This window comes from Malania oleifera, chromosome 1 (genome assembly GCF_029873635.1).
Source record: "Malania oleifera isolate guangnan ecotype guangnan chromosome 1, ASM2987363v1, whole genome shotgun sequence".
Classification (NCBI taxonomy): domain Eukaryota; kingdom Viridiplantae; phylum Streptophyta; class Magnoliopsida; order Santalales; family Ximeniaceae; genus Malania; species Malania oleifera.
In genome coordinates, this window is record NC_080417.1 from 15,045,017 (window position 1) to 15,064,826 (window position 19,810).

At 37.8% G+C, this 19,810-nt stretch overlaps 1 protein-coding gene across 1 annotated transcript; it reads left to right on the forward strand.

Moving 5' to 3' along the window:
- Positions 1-333: 333 nt before the first annotated feature.
- On the forward strand, positions 334-4,050 carry LOC131150379 (uncharacterized). Its single transcript, XM_058101109.1, has 3 exons — positions 334-981; positions 1,690-1,796; positions 2,955-4,050. The coding sequence occupies exons 1-3, from the start codon at positions 334-336 to the stop codon at positions 3,691-3,693; spliced, it is 1,494 nt and encodes a 497-aa protein (XP_057957092.1). The 3' UTR covers positions 3,694-4,050.
- Positions 4,051-19,810: the final 15,760 nt, after the last annotated feature.

Genomic DNA, 19,810 nt, shown 5'->3' on the forward strand with positions numbered 1-19,810 from the left:
CAAAATTTTCCTAATACACATTTGATGTAGGACCGTAACATTTTTCCCTCTTTAATCTCTAACATTCTCATCAAGTAGGGTCCTATATAATAATACCTATAAAGTCACTTGATATTAAATGTAATGGTCCTGAAGTGGACTTTGAATAGTATTATCTGTTTTGCTTTATTGGAGTTCAAAGTAATCTCGTAAGTTCAAAATTTTTCTACGGCGAGTCTGACACTAACACGTATCATGCATGCCTCGCTTATAATTTATGCATGATTAAAGCTTACATTAAATCAGGCCTAAGTTGGGTGTGGATTGGGTTCGAACAGAAGCCAAAACAAGCCCATGAGCCCATCTCATCGTGGGCCCAACTCTTTCACAGCAGCCCGCAGCCCAATCTATCCCATAAGCTCCAGTCGGTGCGTTCATCGAAAGCCATATGTTCTTCTCTTCCTCCACTGTCCTGGCAACCACGGCGGCGATGGGCTGGTCAGCGCTTCCCATCGTCCGCTCATGAGACGCAAGCCCTGCACCTACTCCTCCTCGCTCCTCTCCAGGCACTTCGCATCTCTGCAATCTCCAATCTCGTTTTCCAAATCTTTCATGGCCTCTTCCGCCACCCAAACCCTAGTTGCCCTCTCCGATCCCCGAGAGACTGCAGACGACTATTTGTGTCCCGAATCAGACATTCTCTCATTCCCCAAACAACAGGAACACCAGGAAAATCAACCGCAACAGCGGCAGGAGACTTCTCTGGGTTCACCGCGTCGGTGCTTGAGCGACGTTCAGTCGCAAATCGAGCGAGCATGGGCTCATTGGAGGAAATTAGGTGAACCAAAGCTGATCGTTGCTCCAATGGTTGATAACTCGGAACTTCCTTTTCGAATGCTATGTCGAAAGTATGGGGCTCAGGCTGCGTATACACCCATGTTACACTCCCGCATTTTCTCCGAGAACGACAAGTATCGGTCCCAGGAATTCACGACCTGCGATGTATGCCTTTTTTCTTTTTCTTCGAATCATTTTGCTTTGGAACCTAAATGGATATATTTGCTAGCTTATAAAGGGCGAATGATTGAATTTTTTATTCTTCTAAGTTTCATTATCCAAGCATGACAGGGTCAAAGCCTACTTAATTTCGCTTCGTATAAACAATTAGCTTGCTTGAGGTGCCTATTGTATATTTCGAAATTAGAACAGCGTTGAACATAAGATTTTGGACCAAAATATATTCTCTTTTGCTCGGTTTTTTAGCGAGCAGCGAGAAACTGTGGTAGTTTCAGTTATCATTCGGTAGCTTATGTTACAGTTTTCTTTTTTGGGTTTTGATTTCGAAGCAACTTTTTCCGTTTCGGGTATGTCATGGATTTTCTGAAAAAGGTTCTATCCTCCCAAAATTGTGATATGAGCTCGTGAGGAGGGGGGATTTTCTGAAACCATCGCCTTCAATTGATCATTCACTCGCGTCTTGGTAAAAGATTGAATACGTGTTTTGTACTTTTTTCTCTTAATTTATGTTTTATGTTTTTGTTAATTGATTGAATAAAATGCCTAGTCGTTGCTGTATGTGATGTATAAATGTTTCTTACCTCCTTGTGATGTTTATATATGGAGGGTTCTTGAGCAAGGTTTACCTGTTGGTTAAATATACATTCATTCAGATTTAATTCAAGCTATCTAACTCGAAGAAAACTTTTGCAGGAGGATCGCCCATTGTTTGTCCAATTTTGTGCAAATGATCCAGATACCTTATTGGAAGCTGCTCGGAGGGTGGAACCTTATTGTGACTATGTAGACATTAATTTGGGGTAACATTTCCCCCTCTCTTTTTGAATGTATATACTGTCCATCACCTCTGGTTAAAACCTGCACAGTTTTGTAGTACTTTGTATTGCTTAGAATTGCAAAATAAGCATCCTAAAATAGATGATGACATAATAGCTGCATTTCTTTATCCACAACTCCAGTGCTGGTGGTGCCCGTCATTGCATGCTACCTGGAAAAAAAAACCATTAATGGAGGATTTTGATTTACTAATGGAAGTTACTAACTTTTGAACTTTGATATCTCAAAACACTTGTTAGATATGGTCCAACTTGTTTGGCGTGTAAATGTTTGGTTTTTATACATATTGCTGGCTTGGAGATGACATGGTTTAGGCACACCATAACCTGTTGGGATGGAATATTAGGCCCATGATGTGGGTTATTAAATTATCGAAAATTTGGATCATCCTTTTACATGGCAGTAGCCATTTAAGTGAAGTTTTGAGAAGTGGAGGTCCTGGAGGAACATAAAAAAAGGGCGTCCTCAGGTCATAAGACTACCCATTTTGTGAGCATGGGGGTAGGGTAGTCAGTGTACGCAACCTTACGCCTACTTTTATATAGACAAGTTGTTTCCTTGAACTCGAGCCCATGACGAACCAATTACTGAGGAGCAACCTTACACTTAATCCAAGGTATGCCCTCATTGGAGGAACATAATGGTCGATAATTGATAAACATGCAAATCAATCTGTAAAAAAACCATGAAAGAAATTTTTTAAAGAAAATTTTTAAAGAAATGGTTGGTGTTAGGAATCAATGCATACTTCTTATTTTTGGTGTGATGGTGGGGGAAATAGCAAAATATAGATCAATTTTCATTAGTAGCTTAGGAATGGTTTTTGTACACATTTTGTCACCTTATTTAGTACCTCAATACCTTATATATTTTGCTAATAAGCATTTAGACTGTTGCTTATTGTGATCTTAAGTTGTATTTGCACTTAGCATAGACATTGTATCCATAGAGATTCAATCATTTTCTGTGGTGAGTCTTCTATGGTAGAATACCAACTGTTTTTCTTGTGTTGATAGCAATATAACTGTAACAATTGCAATCTACAAGGACAATGAACTTTTCATTCATTTTGATGTGGCCATTCAATATCTATGCAACTTAACAACAACGTTTTTGTGTAGTTGCCCTCAGCGTATTGCTCGGCGGGGCAACTATGGAGCTTTCCTAATGGATAACCTTCCTCTTGTAAAATCCCTCGTTCAAAAATTGGCTGCAAATCTTCACGTCCCAGTGTCATGCAAAATCCGAGTTTTTCCAGATTTACAAGATACAATCAATTATGCTAGAATGCTGGAGGATGCTGGTTGCTCTCTTTTAGCTGTCCATGGCCGAACGAGGGATGAAAAAGATGGGAAGAAATTTCGAGCCGATTGGAATTCCATCAAGGCTGTTAAAAATGCTATCAGGATCCCTGTCCTTGCCAATGGGAATATACGGCACTTGAATGATATTCAGAGTTGTTTGGAAGTAACAGGTGTTGACGGGGTGCTTTCGGCTGAGTCTCTCCTCGAGAATCCTGCACTTTTTTCTGGATTTCGGACCGCTGAGTGGGTGCTCGGCAATGAGGAAAGCAGTCGAGATGGGAAACTAGACCAAGCAGATTTAGTAGTGGAGTATCTGAGGCTCTGCGAGAAATACCCTGTGCCATGGAGAATGATCCGTGCTCACGTGCACAGGATGTTGGGGGAGTGGTTCAGGATCCATCCACACGTAAGAGAGGATCTGAATGCACAATCCAGACTCACCTTTGAATTTCTTTATAATATGGTTGATCAGCTTAGGCAGCTGGGCGCGAGAATTCCACTTTATCTAAAGGACACCTCCGTAGAAAGTGTTTTGGCTGATGGAAATACTCCATGATTTGCAATTCTTTTTATTGAACAAATGCGCCCCGTGGCTGAAACCAGACCCAGCAAATAGGGTATATGGTTATTTTCTCAAAATGAATGTCATTTTAGCAATAGAGATTGGACAATTGTTAGGCTGTTAGTTTCTGCTTAGGAAGTCCAAAACTTGAGCTAAGACATTTTTTTTAAATAGGCAAGAGAGCTTTCTCCCCCCCAACCCCTTTTTTAAAATTTAAATTATCTCTTCTTACCTCATTCTTTGTAGTGATTTAATATCTGGGTGACACAGATTACCCTTGTTGTACGAACATTCTTGTATTTGAGATCGTTTACTCCCATAAATGTATTAAAGGCAACTCAGTTTATAGCCCTTCTGTCTGAAAGAAAATGAATTACACAGGTATGGCTGGATTCTGCGGAAGAATTTATCTGGCCCTAAGGTTTCAGCCAATCATCACCCAAAGAAGAAGCTGGATTTTCAAACCCCACACCACGCCCCCACCCCCGGGGCGGCCCCCCATTACACTGTTTTGCTTTTGGGCACAGTTACAAGGATAATCATATATCAGGTATGATGTGAACTCTTCTGCTCTTCTCCCGATCAAGTTCTGGTTGGATAAAAAGTATGGTGGTCTTCCTGTTCAAAAAGGAAGAGACTAGAACACTTCTTCAACATGGATGTTTGGCTTTGGCATTTCCTTGGAAATCATGGAGTGGTTTCTTACCCTGTTCCATGTTTAGAATCATCAATGGTCTCATTTTTGTCGTGTGAATTTTGTCACGCTTGACAGAAACCAACAGTGCAGAAGAAATAATTAAGAAAAAGGAGAACAAAGGTTAACCATGCAGTTCCTACAAAGACATCTTGAGTTTTTTCCATTTTTGATTTTTTTATTTAATAAAATATTAAATAATGGTTTGATGGGAATTTTTATTCTTATTTTGGTGCATCTCAAATCTCATTGGATGATCCAATGAGTTTTAAACAATAAGGCTGACCGTTGATTGATATGTTGGGCTCGCTAGTTTTAAATAATAAGGGTGACCGTTAATTGACATGTGGTGGGCAAATCTCGCTAGTTGGTGCAGCGAGTTTTCACCAACGAGTTTTGCTGACGAGATGTAAACTAAATTTTAGAAAAACTACTGCTTCATGTAGCAAGTTTTGCTTATTTCCTTGGGAACATCTCTCTCGGCCACCGAATTTTGCATGTGACGTTTGCAGGAAATCCTTCACCATCTCTTCTTCCCCCTCTGCCTCCATTAGCCAATGAAATCCTTTAACCCAAACAGGCGGTCCTCGTCGTAGTTTGCTGACCTCATTGCCTCCTTGTTCGACAGGTTGCCGCTGATCATCCTCATGTAGTGTTGCAGCTCTACCACCGATATCTTTCCGCCCATGACCCCATCTTCAAGCTCTGGCTCGCGACTATTAACAATACACAACCACCCTTAGCTCAGGAATAATTTTCAGTTCAAACGAATATTTTTTAGTAATTATTATTCTTCCTTTTTATTATTTTTTTTGTTAAGTTTGTTAAAGAGAATATTTTGGTTTTCTCTTCCTTGTGTATATATACAGCATTGTGTCGAGCTTGCGTAATAAAGAAGAAGAAGAATTCAGCTCTCCTTTTCATTCTCTGCTTATTGTTTAGTTTCTGTTCTCTTTTTTATCATGGTATCAGAGCCTCTTTGGGAATCACGTCCATTTTCTCAAACACATTGTCTGCAGCTCGCAGCATCTTCTTTCATGGCTGATTCTCCCGCTACATCCTCTTCACATATGCAATCTCCTGCTATTTCACATCCTTCTCCCGTCAATATGATTACAATGAAGCTAAACCATGACAACTATTTGCTGTGGAAGGCGCAAATCATGCCCTGTCTCTACTGCTACCCACCACTTCACCCATGATTTTTCTAATCTCTCTCTTAATCCATCTGAATACAAAGGTGATGAACAAGTTCGTGTGGGCGATGACTCTTTTCTCCCAATACAGCATGTTGGAAGCTCCACCATCTCATCCTCCAATGGCAGTATTCTCCTCTCCAAACTCTATCATGTTCCATTAATTTCTAAGAATTTAATTTCTGTTCAAAAATTATGTGAAGATAATTCTGTATTTTTTGAGTTTCGCTCTTCCTTTTTCTGTGTGAAGGATTCCCAAACACAGCAGGTTCTCCTTTGCAGTCCTACTAAGGATGGCATGTACGTGTTTCCACCTTCATCTCCTCAAGCTCATGTTGGCGGGTGTGTCTCTTCATTTTAGTGGCATACTCGCCTCGGTCATCCTTCCATGCAATTAGTACACAAAATCATCTCACAGATGTTTTTGCCTACCAAATCCTCTTCCTCCTTGGGTTTGTGCTCGTCGTTCTACAAGGCCAAACTTCACTAGCTTCTATATGGTCGCTCACCTCATCATTCACCTGCCCCACTTTATCTCGTTTTCTCAAATGTTTGGGGCCCTGCACCGTTCATCTCTCGTAGTGGTTTTCGCTATTATGTTTCCTTTGTTGATGACTACAGTCAATTTACTTGGATTGTTCTATTTAAATGTAAATTTGATGTAGCTTCCGTTTTTTTATTTTTCAAACGCCATGTAGAAACTCTTTTTAATACGAAAATCGGTTCATTACAATCTAATTAGGGTGGTGAATTCCGAACTCTTAATAATGTGTTAAAATCTTTTGGTATTTGCCATCTCATTTCTTGTCCCCATGCTCACTCGCAAAATGGTTCGATTGAACGAAAACATAGGCACATTGTGGAAACAGGTCTTGCTCTTCTTGCTCATTCCCCTTTGCCTCAATCTTACTGGGCTAATGCCTTTGTTAATGCCGCTTTCTTAATTAATCGCCTCCCCTCCCCTCCCCCACCTTAAATAACAAGTCACCATTTGAAGTATTATTTCATTGCAAACCTGACTACATGTTTTTAAAAACCTTCGGTTGCCAATGTTGGCCTAATCTTAGGCCATATAATCAGCACAAAATGAACTTCAGATCCCTTCCATGTGTTTTTCTTGGATATTGTTCTTCTCATCAGGGCTATTTGTGTTTTCATGTTCCTACTGCCAGTATGTACATCTCCCGGAATGTTTTTTTTGATGAAAATATTTTTCCATTTTCGGCTTCTAGTTTAAGCTCACTTAAGCAAAGTTCAGCTCAGCCCAATCAATCTCAAATTTCACTACCTCCTTTTCCTTCGCTTTGGCCCACCGAATTTCCCACACTACTACCTCCTCAACTTAGCCTAGCCCATCCTCTCCTCCCAGTCACATTTGGCCTTCAATCCACTCTTCCATCCCTCGCTCCCAAGCCCAACTTCCATCAACCTCACCCGATGCCTCTTCTTCCTCTTGTCAATCCACTCCCGTATCTAGGGCTTTTCACGACTCACCATCATCACCGCACTCTTCTTCGCTTTCTTCTCTTCCCTCCTCCGCGATCCCTTCCACATCATTTCACCCTATGCAAACAAGAGCCAAAAAACATAAGTCTTGCCCTAAAATCTGAACTGATGGCACCATTCCATGGCCTCCGCCTCGCGCCCGTGCCACTTCCGTTGTTGTTCCACAGGAGCCCACTTTTGTTACTCAAGCCTCCAAATTTCCCGAATGGAGACATGCGTTGTAGATTGAGTTTAATGCCCTGATGTCCACCAATACATGGTCTCTAGTTCCTCCTGCCCCCAATCAAAATGTCGTTGGATCTTTAAGACAAAGCATTTTTCTAAAGGTTCAATTAAGAGAGGAAAAGCCCGTCTAATTGATAAAGGTTATAGTCAACTTGAAGTTTGGATTACACTGAAACTTTTAGCCTTGTGATCAAGCCTACTACAATCAGGTTAGTTCTCTCCATTGCAGTTTCTTCTTGCTAGTCGATTCATCAATTGGATGTTCAAAAATGCCTTTTTACATGGTAATTTAGATTAGCATGTTTTCATGACTCAAACTCCTGGGTTTATACATCCACAATTTCCTCGCTATGTCTGCAAACTCAATCAAGTTCTATACAACCTTAAACAAGCTCCTCATGCCTAGTATGCTAGGCTCAGCTCTCGGTTGCTGGAACTGGGATTCGTTGTTTCAAAATCATATGCCTCCTTATTCTTTTATCAGCATCAATCAGTGACAATGTACTTCCTTGTCTATGTTGATGATATTATGATTACTGGCTCCAGTCTAAGTGCAATCTCTCACTTCATATCTGTTTTGAGCTCTGATTTTCCAATTAAGGATATGGGGGCCTTACACTACTTCTTGGGTGTTGAATGTCGTCGTAACTCTATTGGGCTCATGCTTTATCAACGGAAATATATCCTAGAATTACTCAACAAGACAAACATGATGAACTGCAAGCCAATCACCAGCCCTATGTCTTCCTCCACTAAATTGTCTGCTTTTGACTCCACTCCTGTTCCAGATCCTACGTTATATCGCAGTGTAGTGGGCAACTTGTAGCACTTACTCTTCACCAGACCAGGCATTGCTTTGTCTGTCAATCGTGTCTACCAGTTCATGCATGCTTCATGTTTATCTTATTGGCAGAGTGTTAAGCACATCTTACGCTATTTAAAGCATACTCTACATTATGGTTTACTTCTGCAACCCTCTACAAATTCATCTCTAGCTGCTTACACCGATGTCGACTGGGTAGGGTGTCTAGATGATAGAAAATCAACTAGAAGTTACTATGTCTTTTATGGTGGCAACTTAGTTTCATAGGGCTCAAAGAAGCAATCTACCATCGCCAGATCCAACATAGAGCTTGAGTACAAGGCCCTAGCTCATGCAACTTGTGAGCTACTGTGCTTACAATCTCCATTATTTGAATTGGGAGTTTTCTTGTCCACCTCTCCAACTCTTTATTGTGATAATTTGGGAGCAACCTACATGTCTATGAATCCAGTAATGCATTCTCGCTCCAAACATGTTGATGTTGACCATCATTTTGATCAAGATCAAATTCAAGCAGGAGCTCTTCAGGTTTCTTTTCTTTCAAGCAAGGATCAACTCTCTGATATTTTCACAAAACCCTTATCTGCTTCCATATTTGCTTCTCTCATATCGAGCCTCACTATTCTTCCAGACAAGTTTGGCTCGTAAGGGCGTATCAGCAATACACAACCACCCTCAGCTCAGGAATAATTTTCAGTTCAAACGAATATTTTTCTGTTATTATTATTCTTCCTTTCTATTATTTTTTTGTTAAGTTTGTTACAGAGAATATTCTGATTTCCTCTTCCTTGTTTATATATACAGCACTGTGCTGAGTTTGTGTAATGAAGAAGAAGAAGAATTCAGCTCTCCTTTTCATTCTCTGTTTATTGTTTAGTTTCTGTTTTCTCTCTTTTATCAGGAACCAAGATGTGCGTGGAGATGATGAGAGGTGAAAATTTGACTAAATCTTCATTCACAAAGTCGTGAAGCTCAGCAGAAAATTCCACACCTGTCGGGCCACCACGAACAACAAAAAAATGAAGAATTTTCTTCCTCTCTTCATTACTCAGGTTAGGTAGACTGGCCCTTCCGAAGCAGTCAATAACACTACTGCGAATCCGTTGAGCATCTTCGACTTCCTGCAGTAAGTGGGTTTAATAGAAAATTTAGCAGCAGCAACGTATTGTAAATGCCAACTCCATTTCCAGAGCTAAATCCCCCAAAAAACTCTGCGCAATGTATTTTCATAGCCCATTCTAAATGCCAACTCATTTGCTGTGCTATTGCTGCTTTGTTTGGGACTTAAAAAACGAGAAAGAAATATGGAAAAATCCATTTTTTCTAATTTGATTACAAGGAAATGACAGAAGACAATTACCATGAAAAAAAAAAACGTAAATCAGTGGATACAATTATATTTTACATAACAATTAACCTTTCAATTTCTTACTTTTCAGTATTACTTGAACCAATTTTTGTTCTTATCAACATTTGAAATAGAAAGAAAATACAATAAAAAAATTAATTCCCTTCTTAAGTTCTTATTATCTTTTCCTTTCATTTTCTCCAACAAAATCCTTGACCTGAAACAGAGGCTCATTTTTCATCAGTTCGCTTTGTTTTCTCCTTTCTTTTCTGTGGGGAATTGTGAAAACATCGATTGAGTTACTGTTTTCTAAAATACAAGGACGGCATTTCACAAAGATTTACACACAAATAAGCTGACAGCGCTGCTGTTAAATAATCAAACCATCACAAAAATTTAAAATAAAAAAAAAATAAAAAATAAAATAAAGCTCGACCAGTCTAACCTAAATCTGTCATCAACTTCGCCTTACAGATCTAAACTAATCCATCAGTTTCATAACTTATAATGCCTCGTTTAGCTAAAAAATGGAAGGAAAACGAGAAAAGCTGAAATCTCTGATTAGCTCTGCATCGCTCCTCGTGTTATCTGAAATACAGGGGCGGCTTTGCCTTTAGGCAATTGAGACCCCGCCTAGGATCCAAATTTTTGGACCCCTCAATTTTTTTTAATATAATAATATAATTTTTGGACCTCAAAATATTTTTTAATTAAATAATATTAATATTATTTATTATGTTCTATTCCCATAATTAAATTCCCAACTAACAAATAAATAAAATTATATTTTAAAATATAAAATAAATTTAATTTAATTTTTTTTCTCAAGTCTTATACTTCCCAACTAACAACTTTATTGTATTTTAAATTATCTATTACTCCCATCTCTCCCTCTTAGTCTCTGTAAAATTTTTTTTTTCATCTCTCACGCTCTCTCTCTCTCATCTCTTGGTCTCTCTATGATTTTTGCTCCAACTATTGTGTTCATCATCTTCGGGCCTCCGATTCTCTGTAATTTTCATCAACTCTAATTTTGATTTCAATGTTTGTATATTATTTTTCTATTATTTTCACTCTAAATTTTTTTTTTTTTTTTTTTTCTTAGATTTTGGAAGTTTTGAGGTTAGAGCGTTATAACCGGCAAGATTTCGATATCTCTAAAGTCTCGCTCGTCAATCGATTTGTAATAATAATAATAATAATCAGGTTATATTATTTCAATCTACTATTTATATAGATTTATTAAATTTATTTTTATTTGTTTACATAATTTGTCAATTTATAGTATTAATTTTAAAATTTAATTATGTCAACGAGAAAATATGAATCCAGATATGAAAAACGAATAAAGAAAAAAAAAAAATAGAAGAACTGGTATCATCTCAAAAGGGAGCTCTTGATAAATTTATTTTTAGTTCTAAGTAAAATATAAATGAGCAAAATGAAAATCCTCCAAGAAACGAGCAATCAATTCCAGAAATGGAATTAGAATATAATAATAATAATAATAATAATAATAATAACATTGATATACAGGAAATGTTCACTAATGATATTTCTTTTGAAAGACATTTTAACAATATAGAAGAAAAATAAATAAATAATAATGATAATATTTATGATCCAAAATATTGGGAAAATATAGATACCAAATTACGAAATTTATTAGTTGAAAAAGGTCTTATTAGGGATAATGATTTAATTTTTCCAAAAGATGAAAATTCAAGACATTTTTCAAATATATATTATATTCGAAAATTATCAAATGAAGAGAAATATGATAGAAAATGGCTTATATATTCTAAAGATTTAGATAGAGCATTTTGTTTTTGTTGTAAGTTATTTGGTCAAAAAGTAAATAACCAACAACTAACTAATGAATGGTGTAAAGATTGGAAAAATCTTAGTACTAAACTTAAAAGTCACGAAATTAGTGAAGAACATATTTTCAATATGAGTAAATGAGCTGATTTAGAGTTAAGATTGTTAAAAAATACAACAATTGATAAAAATATAAAAGAACAAATTAACAAAAAAAAAGAACACTGGAAAAAAGTATTATTGAGAATTATTTCTGTTCTGAAAACTCTTACTAAAAATAATTTGACATCTCGTGGGAAAAATGAACGAGTTTATCAAGAGAATAATGAAATTTTTTTAAGTTTAATTAAAATGATAGCAGAATTTGATCCAATAATAAAAGAACATATTCGACGTTTTCAACATGGTGAAATTCATAATCATTATCTTGATCATAATATGTGAAATGAATTGATAAATTTATTAACTCTTAATATTAAAAAGAAAATTATAAAGCAAATCAATGAAACAAAATATTATTCAATCATACTCAATTGCACTTCGGATGTAAGTCATCAAGAACAAATGTCTTTAATAATTCAATATTTATAAAGCAAATCAATGAAACAAAATATTATTCAATCATACTCGATTGCACTTCGGATGTAAATCATCAAGAACAAATGTCTTTAATAATACGATATTTGAATCTTTCTGCAAGTCCAATTAAAATAGAAGAACATTTTATAGAATTTCTAAAAGTAGATGATACGTCAGGAGAATGACTCTTTAATGAATTAATAAATGTCATACAAAAATTTAAACTTGGTATTGAGAATATAAGAGGGCAAGGATATGATAATGGATCTAATATGAAAGGAAAACAACAAAGTATACAAAAGAGACTATTAGATATAAATCCTAGAACATTTTATACTCCGTGTGGTTGTCAGTCTTAATCTAGTACTTTGTGATATAGCCAATTGTTGTTCTAAAACTATAACTTTTTTTGGAGTAGTACAACAAATATATACATTATTTTCTTCTTCTACGAAACGATGGAAAATTTTAACCGAATATGTACCAAATTTAACTGTAAAATCATTATCACAAACACGTTGGAAAAGTCGAATAGAGAGTGTTAAGACAATAAAGTCTCAAACTTCTCAAATTAAAGATGCTTTACTTCAATTAATAAAAATTAGTGATGATCCAAAAACAAAGAGTGAATCTTATTGTATAGCAACTTATGAAATGGAAAATTTTGAATTCTTACTTGGAATGATTATTTGGTATGACATATTATTTGCTGTTAATTGTGTTAGTAAAAATTTACAATCAAAATATATGTGTATTGATGTCGCCATTAATCAATTAAAAGGTTTTATTGTTTTTCTAAAAAATTATAAGGAGAATGGATTTATATTTTCTATGATTTCAACAAAAGAGGTTGCACTTGAAATGAATATTGAACCTATATTTCGTAAAAAAACGTGTAATTAATAGGAAAAAATAATTTGATGAGAATGCTAATGATGATACAATACACTCAGCTGAAGAATCTTTTAGGATTAATTTTTTCTTATACATAATAGATCAAGCTATTATTTCATTTGCGAGTAGATTTGAACAATTTCAAACATATGAGAATATTTTTGATTTTTTATATGATTTAAAAATATTAAAATCATTAGATGAGAATAATTTGAAACAAAAATGTTTGACACTTGAGAATAATTTTAAAATGTGGAACACATTCAGATATTAATGGTTTTGATTTATTTTTAGAATTGAGAATTTTAAAAGAAAGTTTGGAAGAAACGAGTACACCAATTGAAACATTGAACTTTATAAAAAAGGTAAGTTGTTTTCCAAATGCATTTATTGCTTATAGAATTTTATTAACGATACCTGTGACAGTAGCTTCTGCAGAAAGAAGTTTTTCAAAACTTAAACTTATAAAAAATTATTTGCGATCAACTATGTCACAAGAAAGATTAAATGGATTGACTATGTTATCAATAGAAAAAGAAATACTTGAAAATCTTGAATATAAAACTTTAATTAGTGATTTTGCATCTCAAAAAGTTAGAAAAATTAATTTTAAATAAAAATAAAAATTAAACAATATATTAAGGGTCCTTGATTAAATCATTCGCCTAGGGCCCTATATTGTGAAGAGTCAGCCCTGACAGCTCCCTCTGCATTTCTTCTGCGTTCTTTAGATTTCTCCTTGGGGAGATTTTTACAAATGATGTAACGCCCCGACCCGCCATGCAAGCCTGGGGTGCTACTTTAATGACGTCTGTGTACCTGATACCATAATCAATAGTATAAATACATCGAAAGTAAATAAAATAGTCTCCATAATCCATTACCAAAGTTCTATGTTACTAATATATACCAGAGTCTCCCTATGCTCATAATACAAACCATAGTACAATACCAAAAACTAAATCAGTCAATTTCTACCTTTACCTCAACTTTGGGGTGATGCCTAGAAAGACTCCATTCAAAAATTCACTCTGCTAGACTTATAGAGAAACTCTCCTAGAACCTCATGGTAACTTCTGATCTTCGATTCGGGCAATGAACGACGAAGAATTGTAGAGAGAGAGTGAGGGGTGCGGTTTTAGAGAGAGAGAGAGAGAGAGAGAGAGAGAGAGAGAGAGCGTGCGTGTGTGTGTGTGTGTGTGAGATTTTTAGTTTCTTAATGAAGAAGTAAAGTTAAAAATCTATTATAGGCCGTTGACTCTACTAACTTCGTCGACGAACTGGAGCCTTCGTTGACGAGTTCAAAACGATGTTTTTCAACAAAAGAAGGGGTTCGTCAACGAACCATATGCCTGAAAATGTCACATGCAAAATTGGAGTTTTTTCCCATTTTAATTTTATTAATTAATAAAATATTAAATAATACTTTCTTTAAGAAAAGATTTCCCATTTTAAGGTTTACGTAATTTCGCAAGTTGGTCCTACGAGATTTGGGAATTTTTTTTAAAAAAAAAAAAAAGATTTGCATGGACACTTCCCCAGCAACATGTTTTCTATCATGGGCCGTCGCCGCTACCATGAGCCCTAGCCACCAGAAGTCCTCATCGAATCTCTCTCCGCCATGAGTCTTCGCCTCGTCGAATAAAAAATCTCATCCGGAACAAGGCAAATGAACGATTCCCCTGCACAAGCACAACTGCACACAAAGGACAGAGAGCAGATTCCAGAAGAAGAAGAAGAAGTACCAGGAGCGGCAACACAAAATATGAGGACCCAAATCGCCCAATGATGTCTCGTGCTGGTTCCGTTGGAACTTAATCAATTCGATTAAATTTTTTTAAAAAAAAAAATCTAAGGTTGGTGGCAAGTCAAACAAACAATTTTTTTTTTGTACATTTATTTTATATATTATATATAAATTTAGACATTTTTCTCATTTTCCAAGCTAAACAAACAAGAAATTTTCTCTCTCTCACATTTTCCAAGGTCTGAGGAATCCTTGTAAAGGGAAGAATGCAGGCAAGAAGCATGAGCCTGTAGTTGTTCCTAACTGGAAACCTTTCATAAGGTCCATTCAGAGATACAAGGGCATAACATCCTCAGTTTAGGTGTTACTGGAATAACCATGGACCAGTATGAATTATATGGCCAGTTGTAAAGCAGGAATACAAAATCACTTGAAAGAAAATATATTCAAACCTTCACTATGGAGCTAGACAGTATGAAGAGAATGTTAATACAGATAGAACCAACAGTCATGGCCAGTGACCATGAATTGTACAAAATATCTACATCAGTGAACAAAGAACATTAGAAGTTGATCATTTTATCAAACTAGGGCGGCCACTCCCCATGGCGAGCTTCCCTCCGGCTGGCGGTGGTGGGCACGGCGGCGGTCAGCCACCCATGATGTGCCGAACTCGGTATGTTGTTGCATCCAATGCATTATTATACACAAATCTGTTGGAGTTCAGTTGTTCTAGAATTATTAATATTGCTTATTAATATTTTTAAATAATTTTATGACAAAGCATAAATATAATTATACACAAAGTCGTTGGAGTTTGAATGAATTTTTCTTTATAAATACACACACATACATGTAGAGAGGAGGGAGAAATTAATGGTGTGTAGAAAAAATAAAAAAAAAGGAAAGGGGGAGTCAATTACAAGAAGAGGAGGAGCAAAGAAAGTGAGAGATGTGATGGTAGGAGATGTGAAAGTGAGAGATGTGAGAGGTTTGGTTTTTATAGGGCGAATGGGGGCCTAGAATTAAAGTACATTGAATGCATATGTGCAGAGAAAGAGAGAGCTAGAAACAGCTGCATGCATACATACATGGAATAATATATGGGCCTTATCTACTACCGGGCTTCATTTGTAGAAACCTGAACCCAAGAAATAAATAAATAAAGAAAAGGAAAAGGGGGAAAAATATTCAAAGGCAAGCAGCATTTGTCGATGAATCCCTTGATTTCGTCGACGAAATGCCCTTCTGTGGTTCTTTTGATGAAGTTCAGGCATCGTCGATGAAGAAATACCAAAAGGAATTTCAGGCATACGGTTCATTGACGAACCCCTTCTTTTGTCGCCAAACATCCTTCTGCAACTCGTCGACGAAGGCTGCAGTTCGTCGACAAGGTTGGCCGAGTCAATGGCCTATAAATAGATTTTTAACTTTACTTCTTCATTAAGAAACTAAAAATCTCATTCTCTCTCTCTAAAACCGCGCCTCTCACTCTCTCTCTACGATTCTTTGCCGTTTGTCGCCCAAATTGACAATCGGAAGTTACCATGAGGATCTAAGAGAGTTTCTCTACAAGTCTAATAGAGAGGATTTTTTAACGGGGTCTTTCCAGGCATCACCCCAAAGTTGAGGTAAGGGTAGAAATAGACTGATTTAGTTTTTGACATTTTACTACGGTTTGTATTATAAGCATAGGGAGACTCTGATGTATATTAGTAACATAGAACTCTGGTAATGGATTATGGAGACTATTTTATTTACTTCTGTTGCATTTATATTATTGATTATGGCATCAAGTACACAGACTTCACTAAAGTAGTGCCCCGGGTCCACGTGGCGAGTCGGGGCATTATAGGTGGTATCAGAGCAAAGTTTTGTTAGGTTCTGCAAACTTTGACAATTGATAATTACTAAAGTATAGATTGAAATAAGTTAAGGATAGGAAAGGGTAGGTTAGGTTGGGTTTTAGTCTAGAAGCTTAGAGGCGGAGATTTGTTGACGATCTTCTTTGTTTTTCCTGGAATGACGATTTTAGGAAAACCATGGTAAATCCATCAATGGTTTCATTTCTGGGTTGAGAGACTAGAACTTAGAAGTTTAAGGGGGGAAGCGTTAGGTCAGATGAGTATGTACGTAGTGTCAATACTATGATTAGAGGTCGGTACCCTGATGGTTTTATAGTAGAAATGTACAAATGATTCCTTTGACTGTAAACTCATATGTTTTATTATTAGTCATTCCATACTTGCATCAACCATGATAAATGTGGAATTTCTAAGTCGGTCTCTATCCTATCTTCAAGATGGATTCCAAGGGAAAGGATATCATGGGTGGAGGGGATAATCATGTGGATACCTCCAGTGAAGATGACGTCGATGCCTCAGCAATGCTACGCAGTATAGCACAACAGGTTATAAAGGAAACCCGGAGGGATTCCCGAGAGCAGGATCGGCAATCGGCAGATAGGGGCTGGATGTTCCAGCAGTTTACTCGAGCAAATCCGCTGGCCTTTTTTTGGAGGAGCGAACCCGATTGTAGCTGAGGATTGGGTCCAGGAGATGGAGGAGTTGTTAGGTGTGCTAGAGTGTACAGAGCAACAGAAGGTGCGGTTTGCCACCTTTAAATTGGTGGGGGGAAGCAAAGAGGTGGTGGAGATCAGAAAAGCTAGTGGAGGAACAGTGCCTAGGACATGCATCTATTGCCTGGAGCCGTTTCAAGGAGATTTTCTTCAACAGATACTTCCCTGTTTCCACCTGAAAGACGAAGGCAGAGGAGTTCCTACATTTGACCCAAGGGCCCATAACTGTGCAACAGTATGCTGCCAGGTTTGTGGAGTTGTCTTGTTTCGCTCCGCATATGGTCCCAGATGAGTCAAAGAAGTCTCGAATGTTTGAGAGAGTTATAAGGCTGGGTGTACGATCACAAGTAGTGGTGTTATTGACTCAAAGTTTATTTGAGGTGGTTGACAGTGCCATGGCGATCGAGTCTAGCATTCAAGAGAGGAAGAGAGCGGCAAACTAGAAGAAGAGGCTCTTGCCTTAGGGTTTTCAGTCTAACACTAGCCAGAGTTCATGGAGGGGGCCTAGTAATTTTATAGGCCAGTGATAGGAGAGGGGATCTTGAGCCCCTCAGGGGAATTCTCAACATTCTATCTGTCCCATATGTCATAAAAGGCATTGGGGCAAGTGTAGGGCTGGATCAGCTAACTGTTACCGGTGCGGTAGGGCAAGACACCTGGCGCGGGACTGTCAAGTGACCTTGAATTACACACCTCCATAGTCTCAGTATCGAGGAGGTAACCAGGCACCCTGAGGTGGTCATTAGAGGGGCACCGCCTAGGCGCGGTGTATTCTATGACTCCGGGTGACGCCAAGCATGCAGGAGATGTGGTTACAGGTAACATTTATGTGCTTTCAAATAAAGTTATTTTGCTCTTTGATTCAGGTGCGTCACACTCTTTTGTGTCTCATGGATTTATTAAACTATGCGGGGTAGAAACACAATTGTTAGATGCCTGGTTAGTTGTGATCACACCAACAGGGTCAGTGGTGTGTAACAAGGTGATTAGGGATCACTTAATGGAGATTCAAGGGAGAAGGCTGCTTGCTAGTCTAATCATCTTTGATATGCATGGATTCAACATTATTCTGGGAATGGATTTGCTGGCATCCAGCTATGCGAGTATAAACTGCCATAGGAAGGAAGTGGTGTTCAGACCTCTAGGGGAGCAGAAGTTAAAATTCGTCGGGTCATGTGTGCGCTCTACACCACAGATCCTTTCAATGATGCAGGCAAGAAAACTACTTTGGGAGGGTTGCAGGGGATACCTTGCATTTGTAAAAGAAGCACCAAAGGAAGGACTGAAACTGGAGGATATCCCAGTGATAAGGGAGTTCTCATATATGTTTCCTGAGCACTTACCGGGATTGCCTCTGGATCATGAGGTGGAATTCACTATTGAGTTAACTCTAGGGACAACGCCAATTTCCAAGGCTCCATACCAAATGGCTTCGGAAGAACTAAAGGAGCTAAAGGAGCAGCTACAGGAACTTCTGGACAAGGGTTTTATCAAATCGAGTGTATCACCCTGGGGATCGCCAGTGTTGTTCGTGAAGAAAAAGGATGGGTCGATGAGGATGTGCATTGACTACAGGGAGATTAATAAGGTGACAATGAAAAATAAGTACCCGTTACCTCGGATTGACGATCTGTTTGACCAGCTAAAGGGCACTTAGGTTTTCTCTACAATATGCGATCCGAGTATCATCAGTTGAAGGTGAAATCAGATGATGTATCAAAGACAATTTTCCAAACCCGATATGGCCATTATAAATTTCTAGTTATGTAGTTTGGTTTGACGAATGTTCTTGCAGCATTTATGGACCTGATGAACAGGGTGTTCCACAAGTACTTAGATCAGTTCGTGGTGATGTTCAAAAATGACATCCTAGTTTATTCGAGGAGTCCTGTAGAGCATGAAGCTCATTTGAGGCTAGTACTTTAGGTACTCAGAGAGAAGAGGTTATTTGCTAAATTTAAAAAATGTGAGTTATGGCTAGAACAAGTTGCATTTCTGGGACATGTAGTGTCTAGGGAAGGAATTTTAGGGAACCCGAGCAAAGTAGAGGTAGTAGTTGTTTGGGCGAGACCGAAGAACGTGCATGAGATTAAAAGTTTCTTGGGTCTGGTAGGGTACTATCGCCGTTTCGTCGAGGGTTTCTCCAGGCTATCGGGTCCTATGACGCAACTTACGAGTAAGAATAGTAAGTTTGAGTGGATTGGGGAGTGCGAGCAGAGTTTCCAGGAATTGAAGCAGTGACTAGTCACAGCCCCAGTGTTGACCATTCCATCAAGGGATGATGGTTTTGTGATTTACAATGACACATCTTATAAAGGACTCGGGTGTGTCTTGATGCAACAGGGAAATGTTATCGCGTACTCTTGTCGCCAACTCAAGGAGTACGAGAAGAATTATTTGACGCACGACTTGGAGTTGGCAGCAGTAGCGTATGGGTTAAAGATCTAGGGGCACTACCTATACGGTGAAAAGTGCGAAATCTTTACGGATTACAAGAGTCTTAAATACTTTTTCACCCATAAAGAATTGAACATAAGGTAAAGAAGATGGCTTGAGTTGATTAAAGACTATGACTGTACCGTTAGTTACCACCCAGGAAAGGTTAATGTGGTAGCTGATGCTTTGAGTCGGAAGTCGATGGGTGCATCAGTTTCAGCGGTTGTTGTACAACATTAGATTAGGATGGGCCTAGAGAGGTTG